The following is an 18,251-nucleotide window of genomic DNA, read 5'->3' as shown; positions in this document are numbered from 1 at the left end:
TTTAGCTCCTGATTACCTAAGTGATCTACAGATCAAAAGGGGAGAAAGAACAACTCGATCAACATCAAAACAAGACAATGTCGTTCCAAAAACATTTGAAAGTGTCTTGTGGTGATAGGACTTTTACAGTGACAGCACCCATCCAATGGAAGAAACTCCCGGTAAAATTAAAGGACAATACTGGTGTCAGTCATTATCACATATGTGATAGGACTGGTTAAACACGTTCCAAATATAATTTTAACACAGAGATCATTACTACAATAGATGCGTAATCAAAGTTCCAACAATCGGAAGTGACGAACGCAAAAGGAAAACACGAGCTGTCCCTCTATATAACTGACTGAAGTGACGAGTGATAACAGATATATGGACGAATTTTAACACAGAGATCATTGCTACGATAGATGCGTAATCAAAGTTTCAACAATCGGAAGTGACGAACGCAAAAGGAAAACACGAGTTATCCCTCTATATAACTGACTGAAGTGATGAGTGATAACAGATACATGGGCGAATTTCTGCTCACTAATAATTCCGTCGAAGACCAAAAGTTGTTATATGGGACTGTAAGAGGATAACTGAATGTTATTACATAAGAAGAGAACACGAGAAAAATAGAAATAGTCCGTACATTCCCTTGTTTCTATTAATTCTATACTTAATAAAAACATGAGAATGTACGGACTATTTCTATTTTTCTCGTGTTCTCTACCTTATGACATTAAATTACCTTTTTGAATGGATGGTTAAATTTTCCGTTTTAGCACTAGGAAGATTTAAAACAATAAATGTCGGCGTAAAATATAAAAACTAAAGCGAAACCTGTTCTAATTAAAAATAGGAACATTTAATATGTATCTTTAGGTGGTCCTAGCACCGAACTTTTACTTTGGAACGTCGAAAAAGATCTTGCATAACAGAACAAAAACACTTCGAAACCTGTTTCAAAAAACTGTAAAAACTGTCAAATCAAAATCTCTCCGAATTAGTTTTACAACTAATTCTACAAGCATTCTACGCAAAATTTTACTATAGAAAAGTTGGGTCTGGTCTTGTGCCCATTTGATGGACACCCACGCTCACTGAGCCACCGGTCTAACAAACTTGATGCGTTTCAAACACAAAATATTGTAATACTATAGGGTTTATTTTAGTTCTACGAAAGGTGCTCTGTTTAATATATTGAAGTGGGTAAACAAATGAGTGACAACGAGAAATAGACTAAGTAGGTATTTTGCATGATTCAAGTTTCTTAGACTAACTCACAGACATCTGCCACCACCAATTGCTGAAAGTAGGGTACTATCGTCCAGTCATCTCGTGTACAGATTAGTCCAATTAAATAGAATAATGTTTTCGTAAAACGGTGCCCATACGAAACACTTATCCAAAAATGTTAATTGTTCCGGCCTATATAATAGCGGGCACATCTATAGTTTCTATATAAGAAAGAGCGAGGTTAAATTTCCCTTCAGACATCATTCAGACATCATGCAGGGTTCTTAGAAGCTAAACTCGCAGCCTCCTCGGCTTAGAGGCGGTCGGTCGGTCCTGGCGTTCAACGTCCACTTCCACTAAGGGTGATATCGTAGACCAGGATAGAGACAACATGTAGTGTTTCAGTCGTTAAGTCTGAGTTCTAGGCTTTTTAAACTCAGGCAGTAGATATTATAATAACCCCTAATGTACTATATCATAGATGTTGTAGTTTCCGGTATTTGATATATAAACATAGTTATAAAAACACAGTGTCCCAGAGTAAATTGATTATATACACAACGTGGAAGTCAAAGTTAATTCATAATTGATCAGAGTGTCACATCGGGATATTTTTAGTGTCGTGACGAAGGATAGGACTTCACGACGTAACCCTAGCTACCTGTAGTGTCACAATATAAAATAGATTTAATTTTGATAATTAACTCGAAAATATTCTGTTTTTTAAACGTTTCGTGAAAGTTGATATATTGGGACTATTCTGGACAGTTTTCGGTATTTTATTCCACTCTTTCTCCAAGTCTGGATTTAGGAATAGTACAAACTGATTACTATTTGGATCTAGGGAGCACAAAAAGGGGGACACACACACACACACCCACACCCACACCATCCCACACACACACACTTTGGGTTGAGTAAAAGATTAAGCGTTCCATTGGAGACCGAGAGATTGACTGGGGTTCGTAACTTGATCGACTTTTTTTTTTTGGCTAAAGGTTCCTCATATCGTCTTTTATTAGTAAGTGTCTCTAAAAGACCTGGCTGGGATGCGTACCTTGATTGAAGCTTGAAACTCGTATTCCAATACAAAAAAAAGTTCAATATTTCTATTTCATGTAACTAGTGTTAGTCGCCCAGAATAGACCTCAAAATGAATCAAATGGAATCTATCCGGACCCTACGCCTTTTTCTTAAATAAGTCCCGCAATGACTAGGTTAATTTCGTCCTGCATATAGATGACGGTATATCTTTTAGCATAATTTTATTGTATGATATATTGTGTATTATATTGTGTAGTTTCTAGTATATGAGCAGAACAGTAGGACGTTAAACCCCATTTCATTTCATTTCATTTATTGATAGAAGACTTGATACAGTATACCGGAGAAATGTCTGACAAATAATTTGTAATACCGTTGAAACGATCTACTTTTATGTACAGGGCCCTGTTTCTCAATATTTTAACTAAAGATAAAATCCAAATTTTAGAGGATACTTCAAATTTGATTGGCTAAGCACTAAAATCAATCTAATATTATCCAATCAAATCACTAAAATTTGGATTTTATCTTAGTTAAAATTTCGTGAAACAGGTCCCTGGGCGATAAAATCTTTTTACTTATCTCAACATTTACTGAAACTGACTAGATCTCTTTGGTTTTGTGGCTCAGTGGGTTAGACGTTGGCTCGCTAACCTGGAGATTCCCTGCGTTGTTCGAAAAAGTTCATCGAGATTTTCCGGCGTGATTCCCCCTTGGCAGTGGTGCAAGACGGAGGGATTGACAAGGGACAGCTGGAATTCGATTTAAGAGTACGCCGTAGCGCCGCTGCCGTAGCGCCGCTGTCCGGGAAAAATATTTCCCAGGGAAAGGGAAAAATATTTCCCAAATAGCACACAGTATGGCGTACGCCCATCTTCATTAGCCCATGTCGGAGCAGAACAGTAGAACGTTAAACCCCTTTTCTCTTTGGTTTTGATTTCATTCAATGTCGGACAGATTGGACCTTAAGCCCTTGAGTGCTTTTAAAACACTGCTTTAAAACACATCTTCCCCTAGTTGTGGAGGTTGGGAATCGGGGCTCATAATTGAAATAGCCTAGGGCCCTTCTTTATCTAAATCCGAACTTGATTTCATTGCATTTTCTATGTTGATTTTGTATTATGATGTGACGATACGTCTTGGGGTAGAGGGTGTCTCAGTGGGAAAGGCGTTGGCTCGCTAACCTGGAGGTTCCATGTTCGATCCTTTGTCAGTGATGCAGGACAAAGCGTCTATTAAGTGAAACGGTTAGGCCTAGTCGCTTGGATGGAACGAAAAAACCGAGATCCTGTGTAGGGGCCTACACGCATGCAAACAAACTTTTGGCAGTTGTAATTCTACTTTAGAGTAGACGGTAGCACCTGTATGACATATGCCCTTCTTCGTTAGTCTTGTTGGGGCAGAGGATGGGCTATTTCATTTATATGCCAAGGTGTTTCGTCAATAATAATTGACAATCTGACGTTGCTCTTCTGCTCTCCGTCCAAAAATTTATGAATGCCTGTAAATCTGGACTAAAACTTTAGAGTTGTTCCCCTTTGCAAGATGTCTGCGCCCATGGAAAGAAACGAGTCTGTGAAGCCAACTTCTTCTAACATTGAGAGAAGTTTTATAACTGAAAAGAGTGTCCGTGTAAGAAATGATTATGGAAAAACTCCATCAGAGAAATCTAAATTACACAATCCTAAAATGGCCATATGTAGGTATGAACAATACATCAATATCATATTTTCCTTCGGTCGTGTTATTCTACTACTAGTACTACAACGTGTCGCATGGGGTCCAGAGCGTTTCGTAACCTGTCTGTTTCGTACTTAGTTCATTCGTACCTCAGTTCATACCATTACTTCGTACCTCAGATTGATTCGTACCTTTTTCTCCTTTTTGTTGAAATAAAGGTGGAACATATGACGATTTAATATCCAATCGTACCTCAGATTGATTCGTAATAATATCCAACCACCACGAGAATTTTATAAAAATGGCTGAAACAGGAACTTTATAAAAAAAAAAATGGCTGCTAACCTGTCGGAGGGATAAGCCCAGAACCGAATTTCAGCCAGTAGGCTACCCTGTTAAGAAGGTGTGCTTTGTGAACGGGCCAACTGTCGCTCCTGTTGCCTCCTATAGACTTTCCCTCCAAGCAGAAAATAACAGCACAATAGAATAGAAGAAAATAAAAGCACAATTTTAATTCCGCCAGCAGTAGAAACAGAAAAACAAAAACAACTTTAACCCCGCCAACGCCGGTCCCAAGCACGGGTGCAAAAGGAGGAGGGCTAAGGTTAAGTGCATGTAAAAGTTGAAATTAGTGAAGTTACGAAACAGCTCAAATTCTTTTGCAATTAACCAAGGTACGAAACAGCTCATGTGAGGTACGAATGAACTAAGTTCGAAACAGCCAGGTTACGAAACAGCCGACATCCGTCGCATGCATGACATTGACATAGTCACATCCAGTCTCAAAGTTCAACATTGATCTGAATTAGTAAATAACAATTTTATGGTGCTATTGCACTTTCGCATCTATGCCAATGGGGGACTAGTCGTGATATCAGTAACACACAATTTCAGCTAGAGATACGAATGTGCAATAGCGCCCAGTGTCCAGTTTTACCATATTTTTGATTTTTTCGGATTGACAATACTCAATTCACAATACTCAATAACAAGTCACATATATTTATTTATTCCAAAATGGTTGTGATGAAAGAATTAACTACGAATAAAACCTTTGGAAAGCTACCATTTGCATTGTTTACACAGGACTCTGTCATACAGTTACTCGCAAAGTTATAAGTCAATTCAGAACCATTTTTAAAATAATGTATTTCACACGTCCCTCGTCGGTGCGGAATTGTAGGATGTTAAACCCATTTCATTTATTTCACATATACACTACGATTGTTTTCATTTGTTTGAGTTTACAGCAGTATGAACACACTGAATATATTAGACATGTATGCTGCAAGTCACATTTTATGTGACCTGACAATACCACAGTAATATTGTGACTCGAATTGAAATTTAAACATTGAACAATGTCCAAAATTAAATTTATGTATAATTTAGCGCACAATTTAACAAAAGAAAATAATCTGGTTCTAAGAGTATTTTATAAATATAATTTTTAGTGTAAATTAGTCGAGATGTACTTGACTTCCAGCTGTCCTCTACACATGATTATTAATAGATATTCAATTTATTAATTATGGATATTTTGTGATCTGAATTCTGCACTTTTTTCAACCACCGAGTCATTAGCCTTTATATTAAATTTAAAGCATAATTTCGGATGTATATTTTACTTGACAGAATCAGCGTCATTTCTTATTATGGAATTGCATTAATCTTCGAGTCACAGACCTAAAGCAGATTCAGGCGATCCACAAGAATATTTAGTGACGCTAATGTCGAAGAAATAAAATTGTATTATGTTATGATATTCATATGAATCAAAATAACAATTTTCCATATATGTAGGTACACAAACATGCTTAACAGTGTGTTTGTGTACCTACATATGGATAATGTGTGACTTAGAGAAATATGAGTGACATGTTACTTACATTCTGAACATCTGAGACACGCTACCTGCGGAGAAGTATCTCAGATACAGTTAGTAGCCATGATATCCATATCACGTGATCTACACATCACAGATCATGACATTGGCGTCAAGAGGTCAACATTGTAAACAATAGGTTTATCTTCAGCATTGTGTCCGTTGCACCCATAAAGACTATATAATTCGTACAGTCCCAACATGTTCTCTCTTCTTCCAATGATTTTTCACAAAAATAACATCTACAACTCATAGAATTGACGTTGTCTTTAATGACAGCGTCTGCGAGGGTTGTTCATAGAGGCCGCCATATTGCACTATTTTGTGCGTCGGTCGGGTCTATTTCAGATATACACAATCAATTCTGTTGATGTTTTTAGCGTTGGGATTGACTAATAGTTAATGTGTTTCAGTTCTAAAACAAATATTTTAAACTTTAACGCAAATTTAGAAAATAGCCAAATTCTGGCTGGGATTACTGAGCAAAAAAAGCTAGCCACCAATTAATTTTCGTACGTTAGTTACGTACGATGGTACTTACTGTAGCTTTTTTTAAAATTTTGGAGCCAAAGTTTCCTATGAGGGCACTTCTGCCCAGGCAGTGGGCCAGTAGTGCTTCGATCTACTCTTATTTGGATTCTAACTGTCAACGGCTCTTACATGTATGTGTACACAGGACCTCATTTTTTTTATCCCATCGAAACGACTAGACACTATTCTTGCCAGGCCTTCCGCCGGAAAATCCTAAGCCAGTGTCTTTGCTCACTGAGCCACTACGGCTTCATATAGCAACTTTAAATATTGTTGCTAGGCAATCTAATATAAGCACTTTTATTTGTCAGTTCTGCGCTATAGAAGCATGCAATAATAATAATTTTTTTAATTGAAAAATATTTACAGAGAGCTGACATTAGCAACATTAAATATTGCTGCTAAACAATCTAATATCAAAATGTGTTGTGTTGAAGCTCTCGCATCATCAGGTGAATATTTTAATTCTTATAAAATTAAAACTGACAAGCAGTTTTCATAATTTTCTTTGTTTTTGTGAAATAAAATATTTTTGTTAACCAGTTGTACCTGAAAATAGTAAGTTTTTCATATGTTTTCGATAGGGTTGGGTGATAATGAAATAATAAAAAATATTTGGGATAATTTATAAGAGTGTCTTAAGAAGTCAAATTTTGAATACTTGGGCCGAAAACCGTTACTTGATGTCAAATTATTGTTGCTAACGTCGGTAGACACCATGATGAAGATTTACCCTAGACCAGCTGGTACGTAATAATGTTATTTTTACTGATGAATTTAATTCTATCAATAGAATGTTAGAGGTGATATGTACTATCATCAATATTGGGACACGATAATTATCATATTGTGATAAATTTGGTTATCACGATATACTGGTTTTTCGATATTTTAAAATAAGTCTGATTTGATAAAATCCCCAATGATTTTATTACGATATACATGTACCATAAAACCTGTATATCGCCCAACCTTAGTTGTCGATAACTTTGCTAGCATCCCTAATGTTTTATCAATTTCCAAAATAATGTAACATGACATACAGAATCTACAACAACCGCTTTTCTTTAAGGTTTGGCTGCTATTCAGTGGAAGAAATATTTTAAAGAACGCATCCATGTGACTGCTACTGTATCCGACCAGTTAGATAGGTTGAAAGAAAATTGTGAGGAGAATGAATTAACGACAACAGATCTATTATTAGATTTTAACAGAACGCCCGGAACACCATTCACAGATCAACAAAACACAGAGATACAAGTCTGTCAATGTCGAGCTAATGTTCTTCTTCATATGGAGTCATTTGATTTTATGTAAGTATATGAGAGAGAAATGGAGTTCAACGTTCACTCGAAATAAACTACATGTAGGTCATTTTGGGACTAACATATGGTTCAATTTTATTTCAATAATTCGCTTGCGCGTAGAGGTCTTTGGCAATGGGAGGAAACAGATGAAACCGGAGAAACCCACAAGGTTGGACAGGCAACCCCACTCCTGGTCACATACAACTGTGGAATCGAAACCACGCCACTTGACTTAGTGACAGACGTTCTGATACAACGCGCACCCATTAACCATTCAGCCACCCAACCCCCCAGTAAGTACATGAAATGAGGGTTTCATGTACTTGTTTTTATTTGGAAAAAAAATAGGTCAATACTGTGATAAGTATCATATCGTACCGTGATGTGTATCATATCGTGAGGTCCATACCGCGATGCATGTACGTATTGTACTGTGATAAGTAACGTACCGTATAAACTTAAAATTGGTTCATTTTGGTTCATAATTGTATCGAAAACACGTCACTTAACTAAATGACAGACCTTGTGATTTTGTGTTCACACATTAAACCACTAGACTCCGTCGCCTCTGAGTTGATTAAAGTATTATGTGCATTGTTCAGTTTTGTTTTTATTTTTGTCCCATCCAAACAACTAGATCTGCTGTTCCCTGTCAGGCCCCGTCCTGCACCACTGGTGGCCCCAGTATAGTCTTAATGACATCAAAGTGAAGCATGCAGTCTCAGTGAATGACGACAGTATCATTGCTAAGTGATGTCCTAGTCTAACTATTATTAAAAAGGAATTAATATTCACTGAGTTTATTAAAATATTACATTCTACAAAAACTAATTAAGTGTGAAGAGTAGCCATTGAGTATAGTTAAGCAATTAGGTAGCTATGATGATAGATACAATACTCTTCACACTTAATTAGTTTTTGTAGAATAAACCCCTTTGATCTTGTTGTTGTCCTGTATGGTTTCATGAATTGTTGTTACAGTTTTCTGTATATATTGATCTCATTATTCTTGTATTACTGTATTAGCTTGATAACGTTGAGAGAATACTCTTCGAAACGTCGCCCAAATAAATAAGTAGCTGTTTTTCCAAAAATATTACATGTATGTGTATTGTTATTTTTGTAGATATTTAGACCCACACAAGAGTTGTTCAAGTTTTATAGATTCTGTGTTTTTTAATCTGCGTCACCTGGGGATCCTGTGTCTCGTTGTTCCAGATATTTCCATGTTTGCTCGTTCCCATCATGTAGTAGACCGATATTATTCCACCTCTGTTATTAAAACCGATTATATAAAGGAACTAGCAGCCAGAGTTATAATCGGACAATTAGCAAGGTAAGCAAATTTAATCGGACAATTAGCAAGGTAAACAAATATATCTCAGTATACCCTAATTCTACACACAACTGTAAAAAAGCTTCCTCATTAACATCAACTACAATTGTAAAAAAAAATTCCTAATCAACTACAAATGTAAAACAAAAATATCCCCATGAACTACATATGTAAAATTAAACCCTCCCCATCAACTACACAAGTAAAAAAAAAACTTTCCCCATGAACTACAAATCTAAAAAAAAAAAAACTTCCCCATCAATAACAAAAGTAAAAAAAAAACGTAAATTGGTTCAGTAATATCTATTAATTGAACTAGAAAAGCCCAAGACTCAATTGTGTTGACTACGATTACTGTTCGTTACTGATCAAGTTCAATTAGGATTCTCTAGTCTTTTATCAACCAATACTGTGGTTCAGTAATAAATGTATTTATCAGTAATGTCTGTCAACATGTACAGTGGTTGTGTATATATTACAGGTCAACCTAAGAGGATGACGGACATTGTCCTGCATACAAGTCAAAATACATTTAGTTTCAATGTCTAAATGTAATAAATGTGTTGTCTAATATTACAGGTCAGCGTCTAAATGTAATAAATGTGCTGTCTGTATATTACAGGTCAGCATCTAAATGTAATAAATGTGTTGTCTATATATTACAGGTCAGCGTCTAAATGTAATAATGTGTTGTCTATATATTACAGGTCAGCATCTAAATGTAATAAGGGTATAGAGGTGTTGTATACGATGTCTATGGATGATTTTCTACTGATAAGTGTTAAATCCCATCGTGGACCTCATTTAGCTGATAAAGCCAATCAGAGGTTACGATGGTTACTACACTGTCGATTCTGTGAAGAGAGGGTGTTTCTACCTAAACAGAAAGCTCCCATAGGTGCATTATTTATTTTATTAAATTCATAGTTCCACTGTCAGGGCAAAATTTCCGTCATAACACACTGTATGGCATATGCCACCTTTCATTAGCCCAGTCGGAGCAGAACAGTAGGATGTTAAAACCCATTTTATTTCATTTATGAAGATAGAGAAATGGGGTTTAACCTCCACTAGGTCATTAATAAACTAGGTCATTTCGGGGCTGACATATGATAAAATTTCATATCAATAATTCACTTGCACGTAGTCTTTATTTAGTAGAGGAACGAAACCAGAGGCCCTGAGAAAATCCATGAGGTTGGACAGGCAACCCTATTCCTAGTCACGTACTAGCTTTGAATTGAAAACCGTGCCATTCAACTCAATGACAGATCTTATGATCTAACCCTTACACATTAAACCATTTGACCCCCCCCCCCCACTTTATTAAAATAAACACCCGTTATCTTGACAATACAGGATAATGTCTTCAGTAATCTGAGAGGGTTATATTAAAACATTTTGTGGTCTTAAAATCTGTGATCGTCATTTAAGAAATTAAAAATCCCCTGCAAACTACAATCTTGTGAAAGTTGCTATCTCTGCAGACGATAGGAACAAATCCAGTGGGATTTCCCCTTGTCAGTGGTGCAGGAACAAGTCATTCATATGAGATGAAAAAAAACAAGGTCCTGTATACACATTGACACGCCTCTAAAAGCTCCATTGGAATTTGAAATAAGAGTAGACCATACAGCTGCTGTCCAAGCACAATCTCCCTCATAGCTCCATCTTCACTAGCCCGGGTGGAGCAGAAAACCCCTTTTCTCTTTATATGTAGAAACCTGTCAGTAGAGTAATTCTAATTATCTGTAAATATTTGGCAATATTTAAGCTCGTAATATATATCTGCAGAGTTTCAAAATGCAGCCTTAAGTTAGACCTTGAGTGGTTCATTATCTTCTTATAAATCAATGTTTTATTTTAGAAAACCCTTATAACCTACTACCTTGTAAATGTAACTCAGAGAAACCTGGTAAAACAGCTGTAGAGTTAGGTCCCCTTTGGTAAGTACTTACTCTGTAGAGTTATGTTGCCTTTGGTATGTACTTACAGTGCTCTGCACACAACGAACTGGCCACAAATCATTATCAGGTGTTTTGTAGATTAACTAAGTATAATGTCTAAAGTCTGTTACGTCCATGTTCGTAATGGTTGAGTCACACTAGTCTACGATGACGTTTTAAAATTATCCATGTGACCCTCTTAAGTTATGTGGACAATTTTTAAACGTCATCGTAGACTTGATTGTCTACCTAGCGAAAATTAGTGAGTATTGCCACTGGTTCACGGAATCTAGAGTAGTGAACTTTGATCCCAATCATTTTAGTCCAACCGGTTTCTCACCTTGGTTAGAAAATTGGTTTCAGACGAGTTATTTGCCCAAGAGTTAGAAATCAGAATCAGACCAGTTATTTGATAATCTCGCTTACGAACATGGACATACAGACTTTAGATATGACTTTAGATATTATAGTTAGTCATAGCTTAATGTTATTTTTAAAATAGTGTGTGATTTTCACTTGACATAATCTCTATTGTCCCTTCTGTCTCATTATTTTTATCATAATGCGGTGGGTCAATTTTTCATTAGTCAGGGAAAAGATATAGTTTAAAAAAAGGGCCTGATTTAATGGTAGGAGCTGTATGTGATATTATTTTATTTCACCCCTCCTCTTTTTTTATCAGGTCTGGACCCATATTTAACCCAACATTCCTGTCCAAGATAAAATCCAGTGCTCAAGAGAGTGATCTAAGTGCTAAAACAATGTTACTATTGGATACCATGATGGAGGAAGCTGGTTGTATCATAGCAACAGGAGAAAATAACTCTAATTTACTAGATGAAAATCTTAATAATCCAAACAAAGAGAGTTTAGACTTAAAAAGAGAGGAATTTAGTGATAATTTAAGTGATGAAAAGTGCGGCAATAAAACATCGGAAGTTTCTGATAATCAATCGGAAAGTGTCCATGAGAAATCTGCTGGTGAAAAGAGACTACATGAAGATTGTCCAGATCAACCAGCCAAACGTTTGAAACGTGCTAATGTTAATAATATTGAAGAAACTGATTTATGGAGTCACTCGTTTCTGCCTTTCTATTACAACACACATCGATGGAAAGTTAGTCATACGAAATTACCAAAGTAAGTTTAGTTTGCTTTTCTCTGTGGGGGGTTGGGTGTTCGAGTGGTTTAGTGTGTGCGCGTGAAATCATTGAGTCAAATGGCATGTTTTCAATTCTCATGTTGTATGTGACAAGGAGTAAAGTCGCCTGTCCAACCTTGTGGGTTTTCACTGAGTCCTTCTGTTTCCTCCCACTGCTAAAGAAAATTATTGAACCATATGTTAGTCCCAAAATGACCTAGTTTGTGTCGAGTGGACATTAAACCCTGTCTCTCGTTTTTCTGTCTGGCTGGCCACATATAAAGAGAGTATGGTCAATCTGTGGGTTGGTTTGTTCTATGCTCTATATATAGATGTCTCACATAATTCAGTATACACCGGAGTAAAGCTGATCAAAACAGACCATTTCATTGAGTAAACAAACAAAACAAAAGGTCTTGCATTGAGTCGAAGTAGAATAGTTTCAGACATAGGTCTTTAGGTGGCAAAGAGTACGATTATCGGACTAGCATAACCCCTCCCACCATCTACTCCCCTCCACTCCCTTCCCTCCCACTCCTATCCCTTATATACATATGTCAATATACAGTATTATATCTTTCTGTTTTATTATTTCAGGGTAACGACTCTAGTGCAGTTATTAAAGTCAGATGGTTACAAAGCGACTAAAACTCATTTCGATCCAAAATCAGTTCGAACAGATGCCAACCTTATTCAGATAAAACAAACTTTAGATAAACATTGTTCTGTTAAACACTGATATTTACCCACAAGGAAAAATAATAAAATATTTTGTTTCCTTTAAACCAGGTCCTAGTTTTGTGTCCATAGGCAATATGTGTTCTAGATCCTAAGGTCTTCTTCGTGGGTTTCCTTGGGGTCCTCTGGAAGGAAACCAGAGGTAAAGAACCCTATGCGCAAGAGGATTTTTGAAATAAAATTGTACCATATAATATGTTAGTTCTCATTTCTCTCTCTCAATAGACATCTGTTTAGTTATTGGATGGACAAGTTCGGGTCAGGTTAAGTCCGCCTACCGGTAATGCACACAGATGTTTTTCTTAAGACAAATTGTACCTGATTTTTAATTGCCCTCATTGCAGAGGAAATTGACATCATATTTAATATGGAGTTTGGTATTCCAACAAAATTGCTCACTCTAAAATTATACACTATTTACTGTATGTGTGGCGGCAAGCAATCTCTCCTGGAGAAATTGTTAAAGTAATCAGTATAAGCTAAAAAAAAATCATATGAACTTACAAAATGCTGGTGACAAAGTGTCTGAGAATGTGGACACAGAGAGGAATCTCAATCCTTGAACTATCACCTGCAGATTGCTTGTATGAAAACACAATCTTATTAAATCACAGATTCTATTTCGTTTCGTTTTTTATAGTTCAAAATTTTGTTTTATTTGTCTTTACTGTACTAGGATATATAACTGGCGTTTTGGTTGAAGTGAGGTATAAGCCAATGAAACAGTTTGTTACGGCGACTTTTTTTCACGGAACTGTGGGTAAATCACTAGAAACGCCAACACTAATTGATTAATCAGTGTCTAACGTCATAGGGTCAAAAGCCGCTTGTACGATATCTGACACGACCTTCGAGTACAACTTGTCAGATCTTCATGTAGTGTAGCCCATTGAAAGTAGGGGGTTGGATGGCAGAATGGTTTGCACGTGCGCGCTGTACCATAAAGTCTGTCATTGAGTCAACTGTCATTGAGTCCCCGGTTGTACGTGACAAGGAGTAGGGTCGCCTGCCTAACCTCGTGGGTTTTCTCCAGATCCTCCAGTTACCTTCCACTACTAAAGACCCCTACGCGCAAGCGAATAATGGAAATAAAATTGAACCATATGTTAGTTCCAAAATGACCTAGTTTGTGTCGAGTGGACGTTAAACTCTCTCTCTCTCAGCAGGGCCTATTTTAAGGATATTTTCACGAGCACGTCACTCCGGCAACGTTAATTCTAGGGGGTCCGGGGTTTTTTCTCCCCCCCCCCCCCCCTGGTTTTGGAAACTCATGCCAGTAAAACGTCGAGAAATAAAATTTTCATAGATGATGGCGGAGACCAGGCAAATTCTAGCAAGCTCGAGTTTTATGGGAGACTGGGAGAGATTGGTATAGCGACAAAACGATTACCAATCATAACTCAGATTCGAAGTTTCCAAAAAATATGGATTTGGTACAATGATGGGCATCTTTTCAGTGATACCTGGCGCGCCCTTTTGCCCAAACTGAAATTTTCTGAGAGCCTGTCTTTTTATTTCATAGAGCACGGTTTTCATTCACGAGAGCACGTTAAAATAGGTTCTGTGTCTTTTTTACGTTATTTTTGTAGATGTTTGGTTGTCTCTTATATATATAGAGAGAGAAATGGGGTTTAACGTCCACTCGACACAAACTAGGTCATTTCGGGACTAACATATGGTTTAATTTTATTTCAATAATTTGCTTGCGCGTAGGGTCCTTTAGCAGTGGGAGGAAACCAGAGGACTCGGAGAAAACCCACGATGTTGGACAGGTGACCCTACTCCTTGTCACGTACAACCGGGGATTCGAAACAACGCCAGTTGACATAATGACAGGCTTTATGATACAGCACGCACGTGCTAACCATTTGACTATCTAACCCCCCCCTGTCACTTATATATGACGAAGGATTAGTGGGCTTGTGTTGAAGGCATTCTAATTCGCGCAAAGCGAAATGCACATTACCTTAAATTCATGAAAATAAATATGTCATTTATTATGTTATATGATTATGCCAAATAAATACATATATATCTACCATACTGACATACAAATTGAATCGGTGTTGGTGTGATGGACAATGACCAGAATATGCCCCCTTTTCACTGTTGTGACGTTTCAGCCAGGGTCCCCATGCAAGCTTTATCCAGCCCTACTTGAGCCCATGAGTGTTTACGTTCACCTCTTGTTTTAAAGGTTTTTACACGGATGGAACTATTGGAATATAAGAAAATATAATAATTATTGGATACAGATATTGGTGTGTAATGTAGCTATTGGGGTATAATACAAGATGTAATTACGTTATAAAAATAGACGCTATACTTGTAAAAAATGATAACCGACTTTAATATCAAATCAATAAACCAACAACTTGTAATCAAGCAGGTCTTTCAACTGTGATGGATCTCAGTTCTTTACCTTAATTATAAAAGTATTGATAAAATGTGTTTTATTATTGGGTAGTAATTATAGACACGCTATGATGGGAGTTTATTATTGAGGAACTGGTTTATAGAGGCACACTATATGATGGGGAGTTATTATAAGACAGATAATACAACTGGTGGAACCGTACTGAACTAAATTATTTAACACGGAAAAACAAATCTCACTAGAGCTTGTAAACTCAATTATTTAAAGCCGAAAAGCAATTCTTACCAGAGCATGAATCAGTGGTCCGTCTTCAATAGGCACGTTTAATCCCAATTCAATTCATTTTATTTATTTTGAAGCTATACCAAAGAGATATTTTGGACCAAGTGCTAGTCACCATGTCCTGGTTGTTAGTGGTGTTGTTCTGGTTGTTGGTGGTGTTGCTGTTCTGATTGTTGGTGGTGTTGTTCTGGTTGTGTTGTTCGACTTCTTGGGGGGGGGGGCGACGCTCTTTTTAAAAAAAAAGCATATGACTCCACCAATTCAATTATGATCGACACATTTGGCCTGCGTGTTCCTTGGGCAATTACGCATCGATTGACTGAATTCGATTTTTGATATGACGACAAAATTCCATGACAGCTGCGTACTTGTTTGCGCACTTGGCGACATGTAATTTCGCGGCCCCTTCACGCCTATATCTACTCCTATAACATCCATTCCCTTCTCAAAAACAATGCGTGTAATCCATTTAAAATAGGGTTTAACGTATTGTTTTTCAACGACAATGCGTGTAATCAATTTAAAATGGGGCTTAACGTATTGTTTTTCAACGACAATGCGTGTAATCAATTTAAAATGGGGCTTAACGTACTGTTTTTCAACAACAATGCGTGTAATCAATTTAAAATGGGACTTAACGTACTGTTTTTCAACAACAATACGTGTAATCAATTTAAAATGGGGCTTAACGTACTGTTTTTCAACAACAATGCGTGTAATCAATTTAAAATGGGGCTTAACGTACTGTTTTTCAACAACAATGCGTGTAATCAATTTAAAATGAAATGGGGTTTAGCGTCTTATTTTCTGCACCAACCGGGTTAATGAAGAAGGGCATACAGTGTACTATTAGAGAAACTATGACGGGGTTGTTGCGTTTACTCGTCGTCGGATTTCAACTGTCCGACAATGAGTACACGGGTGAACCCCGTTTTTTTTGTCTCATCCGACTGCGTAGACGCTTTAATTTGATTGACTACGGTAGTTTGATTCGTGACAATGTTTAACAAAGTTTTCATATAAATAACATGAAAATCTAATACTAAATATAGAGAGAAGCTTGGTACCCTGAGAGTTAAATATAATAGATGTGTGAAAGCTTTTTACATACAGGTGATATTGTTAGAGAGTTAGGTATAAAATCATCAGATGGAGGCTAACAATTATTATAAGTAGCACACACGAGTCATCTTCTAATACGGCGACAACTACTCAGTAAATATTGCAGATATCTCGGTGTAAAATATCAAAATGATATAGACCACTTATGAAATATTATAGGATATGAGTGACTTTAGAATATTGTTATAAAATGCGTATGTCATCTTGGAACATTATTTTAGGATGTGTACAAGTGCATTCTGTGAATGTTACTATAGGAAGTGACTTCTGTGAATGTTACTATAGGAAGTGACTTATAGGAATTGACTTCTGTGAATGTTACTATAGGAAGTGACTTCTGTGAATGTTACTATAGGAAGTGGCGTCTGGGATACTGTTATAGAATGCTAGTAATTGTAAAAAGAAGCTGTGAATTTTGTGATTATACGATGAGAAGTGGTATCAGGTGTTCTTGAAATAGTAAACACACATTGATGACCAGTGCGTGAATCACAGTTCAACACACCCACCAATTCGGACAAATGTAGCCTATTATTAGTTTTTAAAAATAACTTAAGTGAAAAATGTACAAAGAGAAGTATGCTGAAATACATTTTGATCACCCTTCTTTGAATTCCAACTGCTACAGTTTATTTTACGTGCACCCAGTACCACGATTGTTCGTTCGATCCGAATGACTAGACGTCGTCCCTTGCCAAGCCCTCCATCCTACATCACTAACAAGGGAAGTGGGAGGAAACGAGAGGACCCGGAGAAAACCAACGAGGTTGGATACAATAAAATGGCTTTCGTTACATAAAAAAATCAAAGCTTTGAAAATAAATTGTTTAAAATGGATGACGTTTGTCTAAAAGCAATCAAACAAAAAATTAGCACAAATAGAAAGTTTTTATTTATCGCAAATAGTCTTCTAAAAAACAGTCAAGATTCTTATGTCAGCTACCTCGACAAACGGCAACGGGAATCAGAATTAAAATTCCAGAACGATTTATCATCTTTACGAAAAACGGTTAGTAAACAGAAGATTTTAAGACGGTGTTTGGATGACAAACGAAGGGTCGACGACTGTTGTTATGGACATTATGGGGGCGTCTCCCTTGAAATGATGTCTAGTGACGTTGAGGGGGTCATTGCCCACAATACACCCAAATTAAGACGACTTAGAACTATAGAAAGCAACATGACAGCAGGACTTTCGGATGGTAGGATTCTTACTCAAGATCAAATTGACACAAAGATGTATAATTTGTTTAAAAATCATTCATGAAAAAAACAGAATTGAGTTCTGTGATGAGTGACTAGTCTTTTCACTTGATTTGATATTTGCTATTTCTTGCAATCTCTGCAATTTTTGTGGCTGCGGGTTTGTCTTATCGATTTTGTTTTACGTGTAGTGTGATTCTCCTGGGGTTTAACGTCCCCTCCACTTTTCGGGACTAAAATATGGTACAATGTTATTTCAATAATTCACTTGCGCATGGTTGTCTTTAGCAGTCGGAGCAAACAGGAGAAAACCCACAAGGTTACACAGGCGACCCCACTCCTTGTCACGTTCAATCGGGAAATCAAATCCACGCCACTTGACTCAATGACAGACCTTATTCAAGTTCTTTGAAAAAAAAAAATTCTGTTTAGTGTCG

The 18,251-nt window shown here is 36.8% G+C and overlaps 1 protein-coding gene across 1 annotated transcript; it reads left to right on the top strand.

Annotated features, from left to right (window-relative positions):
- The first annotated feature begins 9,022 nt into the window (after nucleotides 1–9,022).
- Nucleotides 9,023–13,026, top strand: LOC126814404 (TRMT1-like protein). Its single transcript, XM_056101545.1, has 5 exons — nucleotides 9,023–9,034; nucleotides 9,712–9,902; nucleotides 10,872–10,950; nucleotides 11,633–12,091; nucleotides 12,690–13,026. The coding sequence occupies exons 2-5, from the start codon at nucleotides 9,755–9,757 to the stop codon at nucleotides 12,829–12,831; spliced, it is 828 nt and encodes a 275-aa protein (XP_055957520.1). The 5' UTR covers nucleotides 9,023–9,034; nucleotides 9,712–9,754; the 3' UTR covers nucleotides 12,832–13,026.
- The last annotated feature ends 5,225 nt before the right edge of the window (nucleotides 13,027–18,251 follow it).

Source organism: Patella vulgata, chromosome 1 (genome assembly GCF_932274485.2).
Source record: "Patella vulgata chromosome 1, xgPatVulg1.2, whole genome shotgun sequence".
Lineage (NCBI taxonomy): Eukaryota > Metazoa > Mollusca > Gastropoda > Patellidae > Patella > Patella vulgata.
The sequence above is the reverse complement of the archived record's forward strand: the minus strand, read 5'-3'. Positions and strand labels throughout refer to the sequence as shown.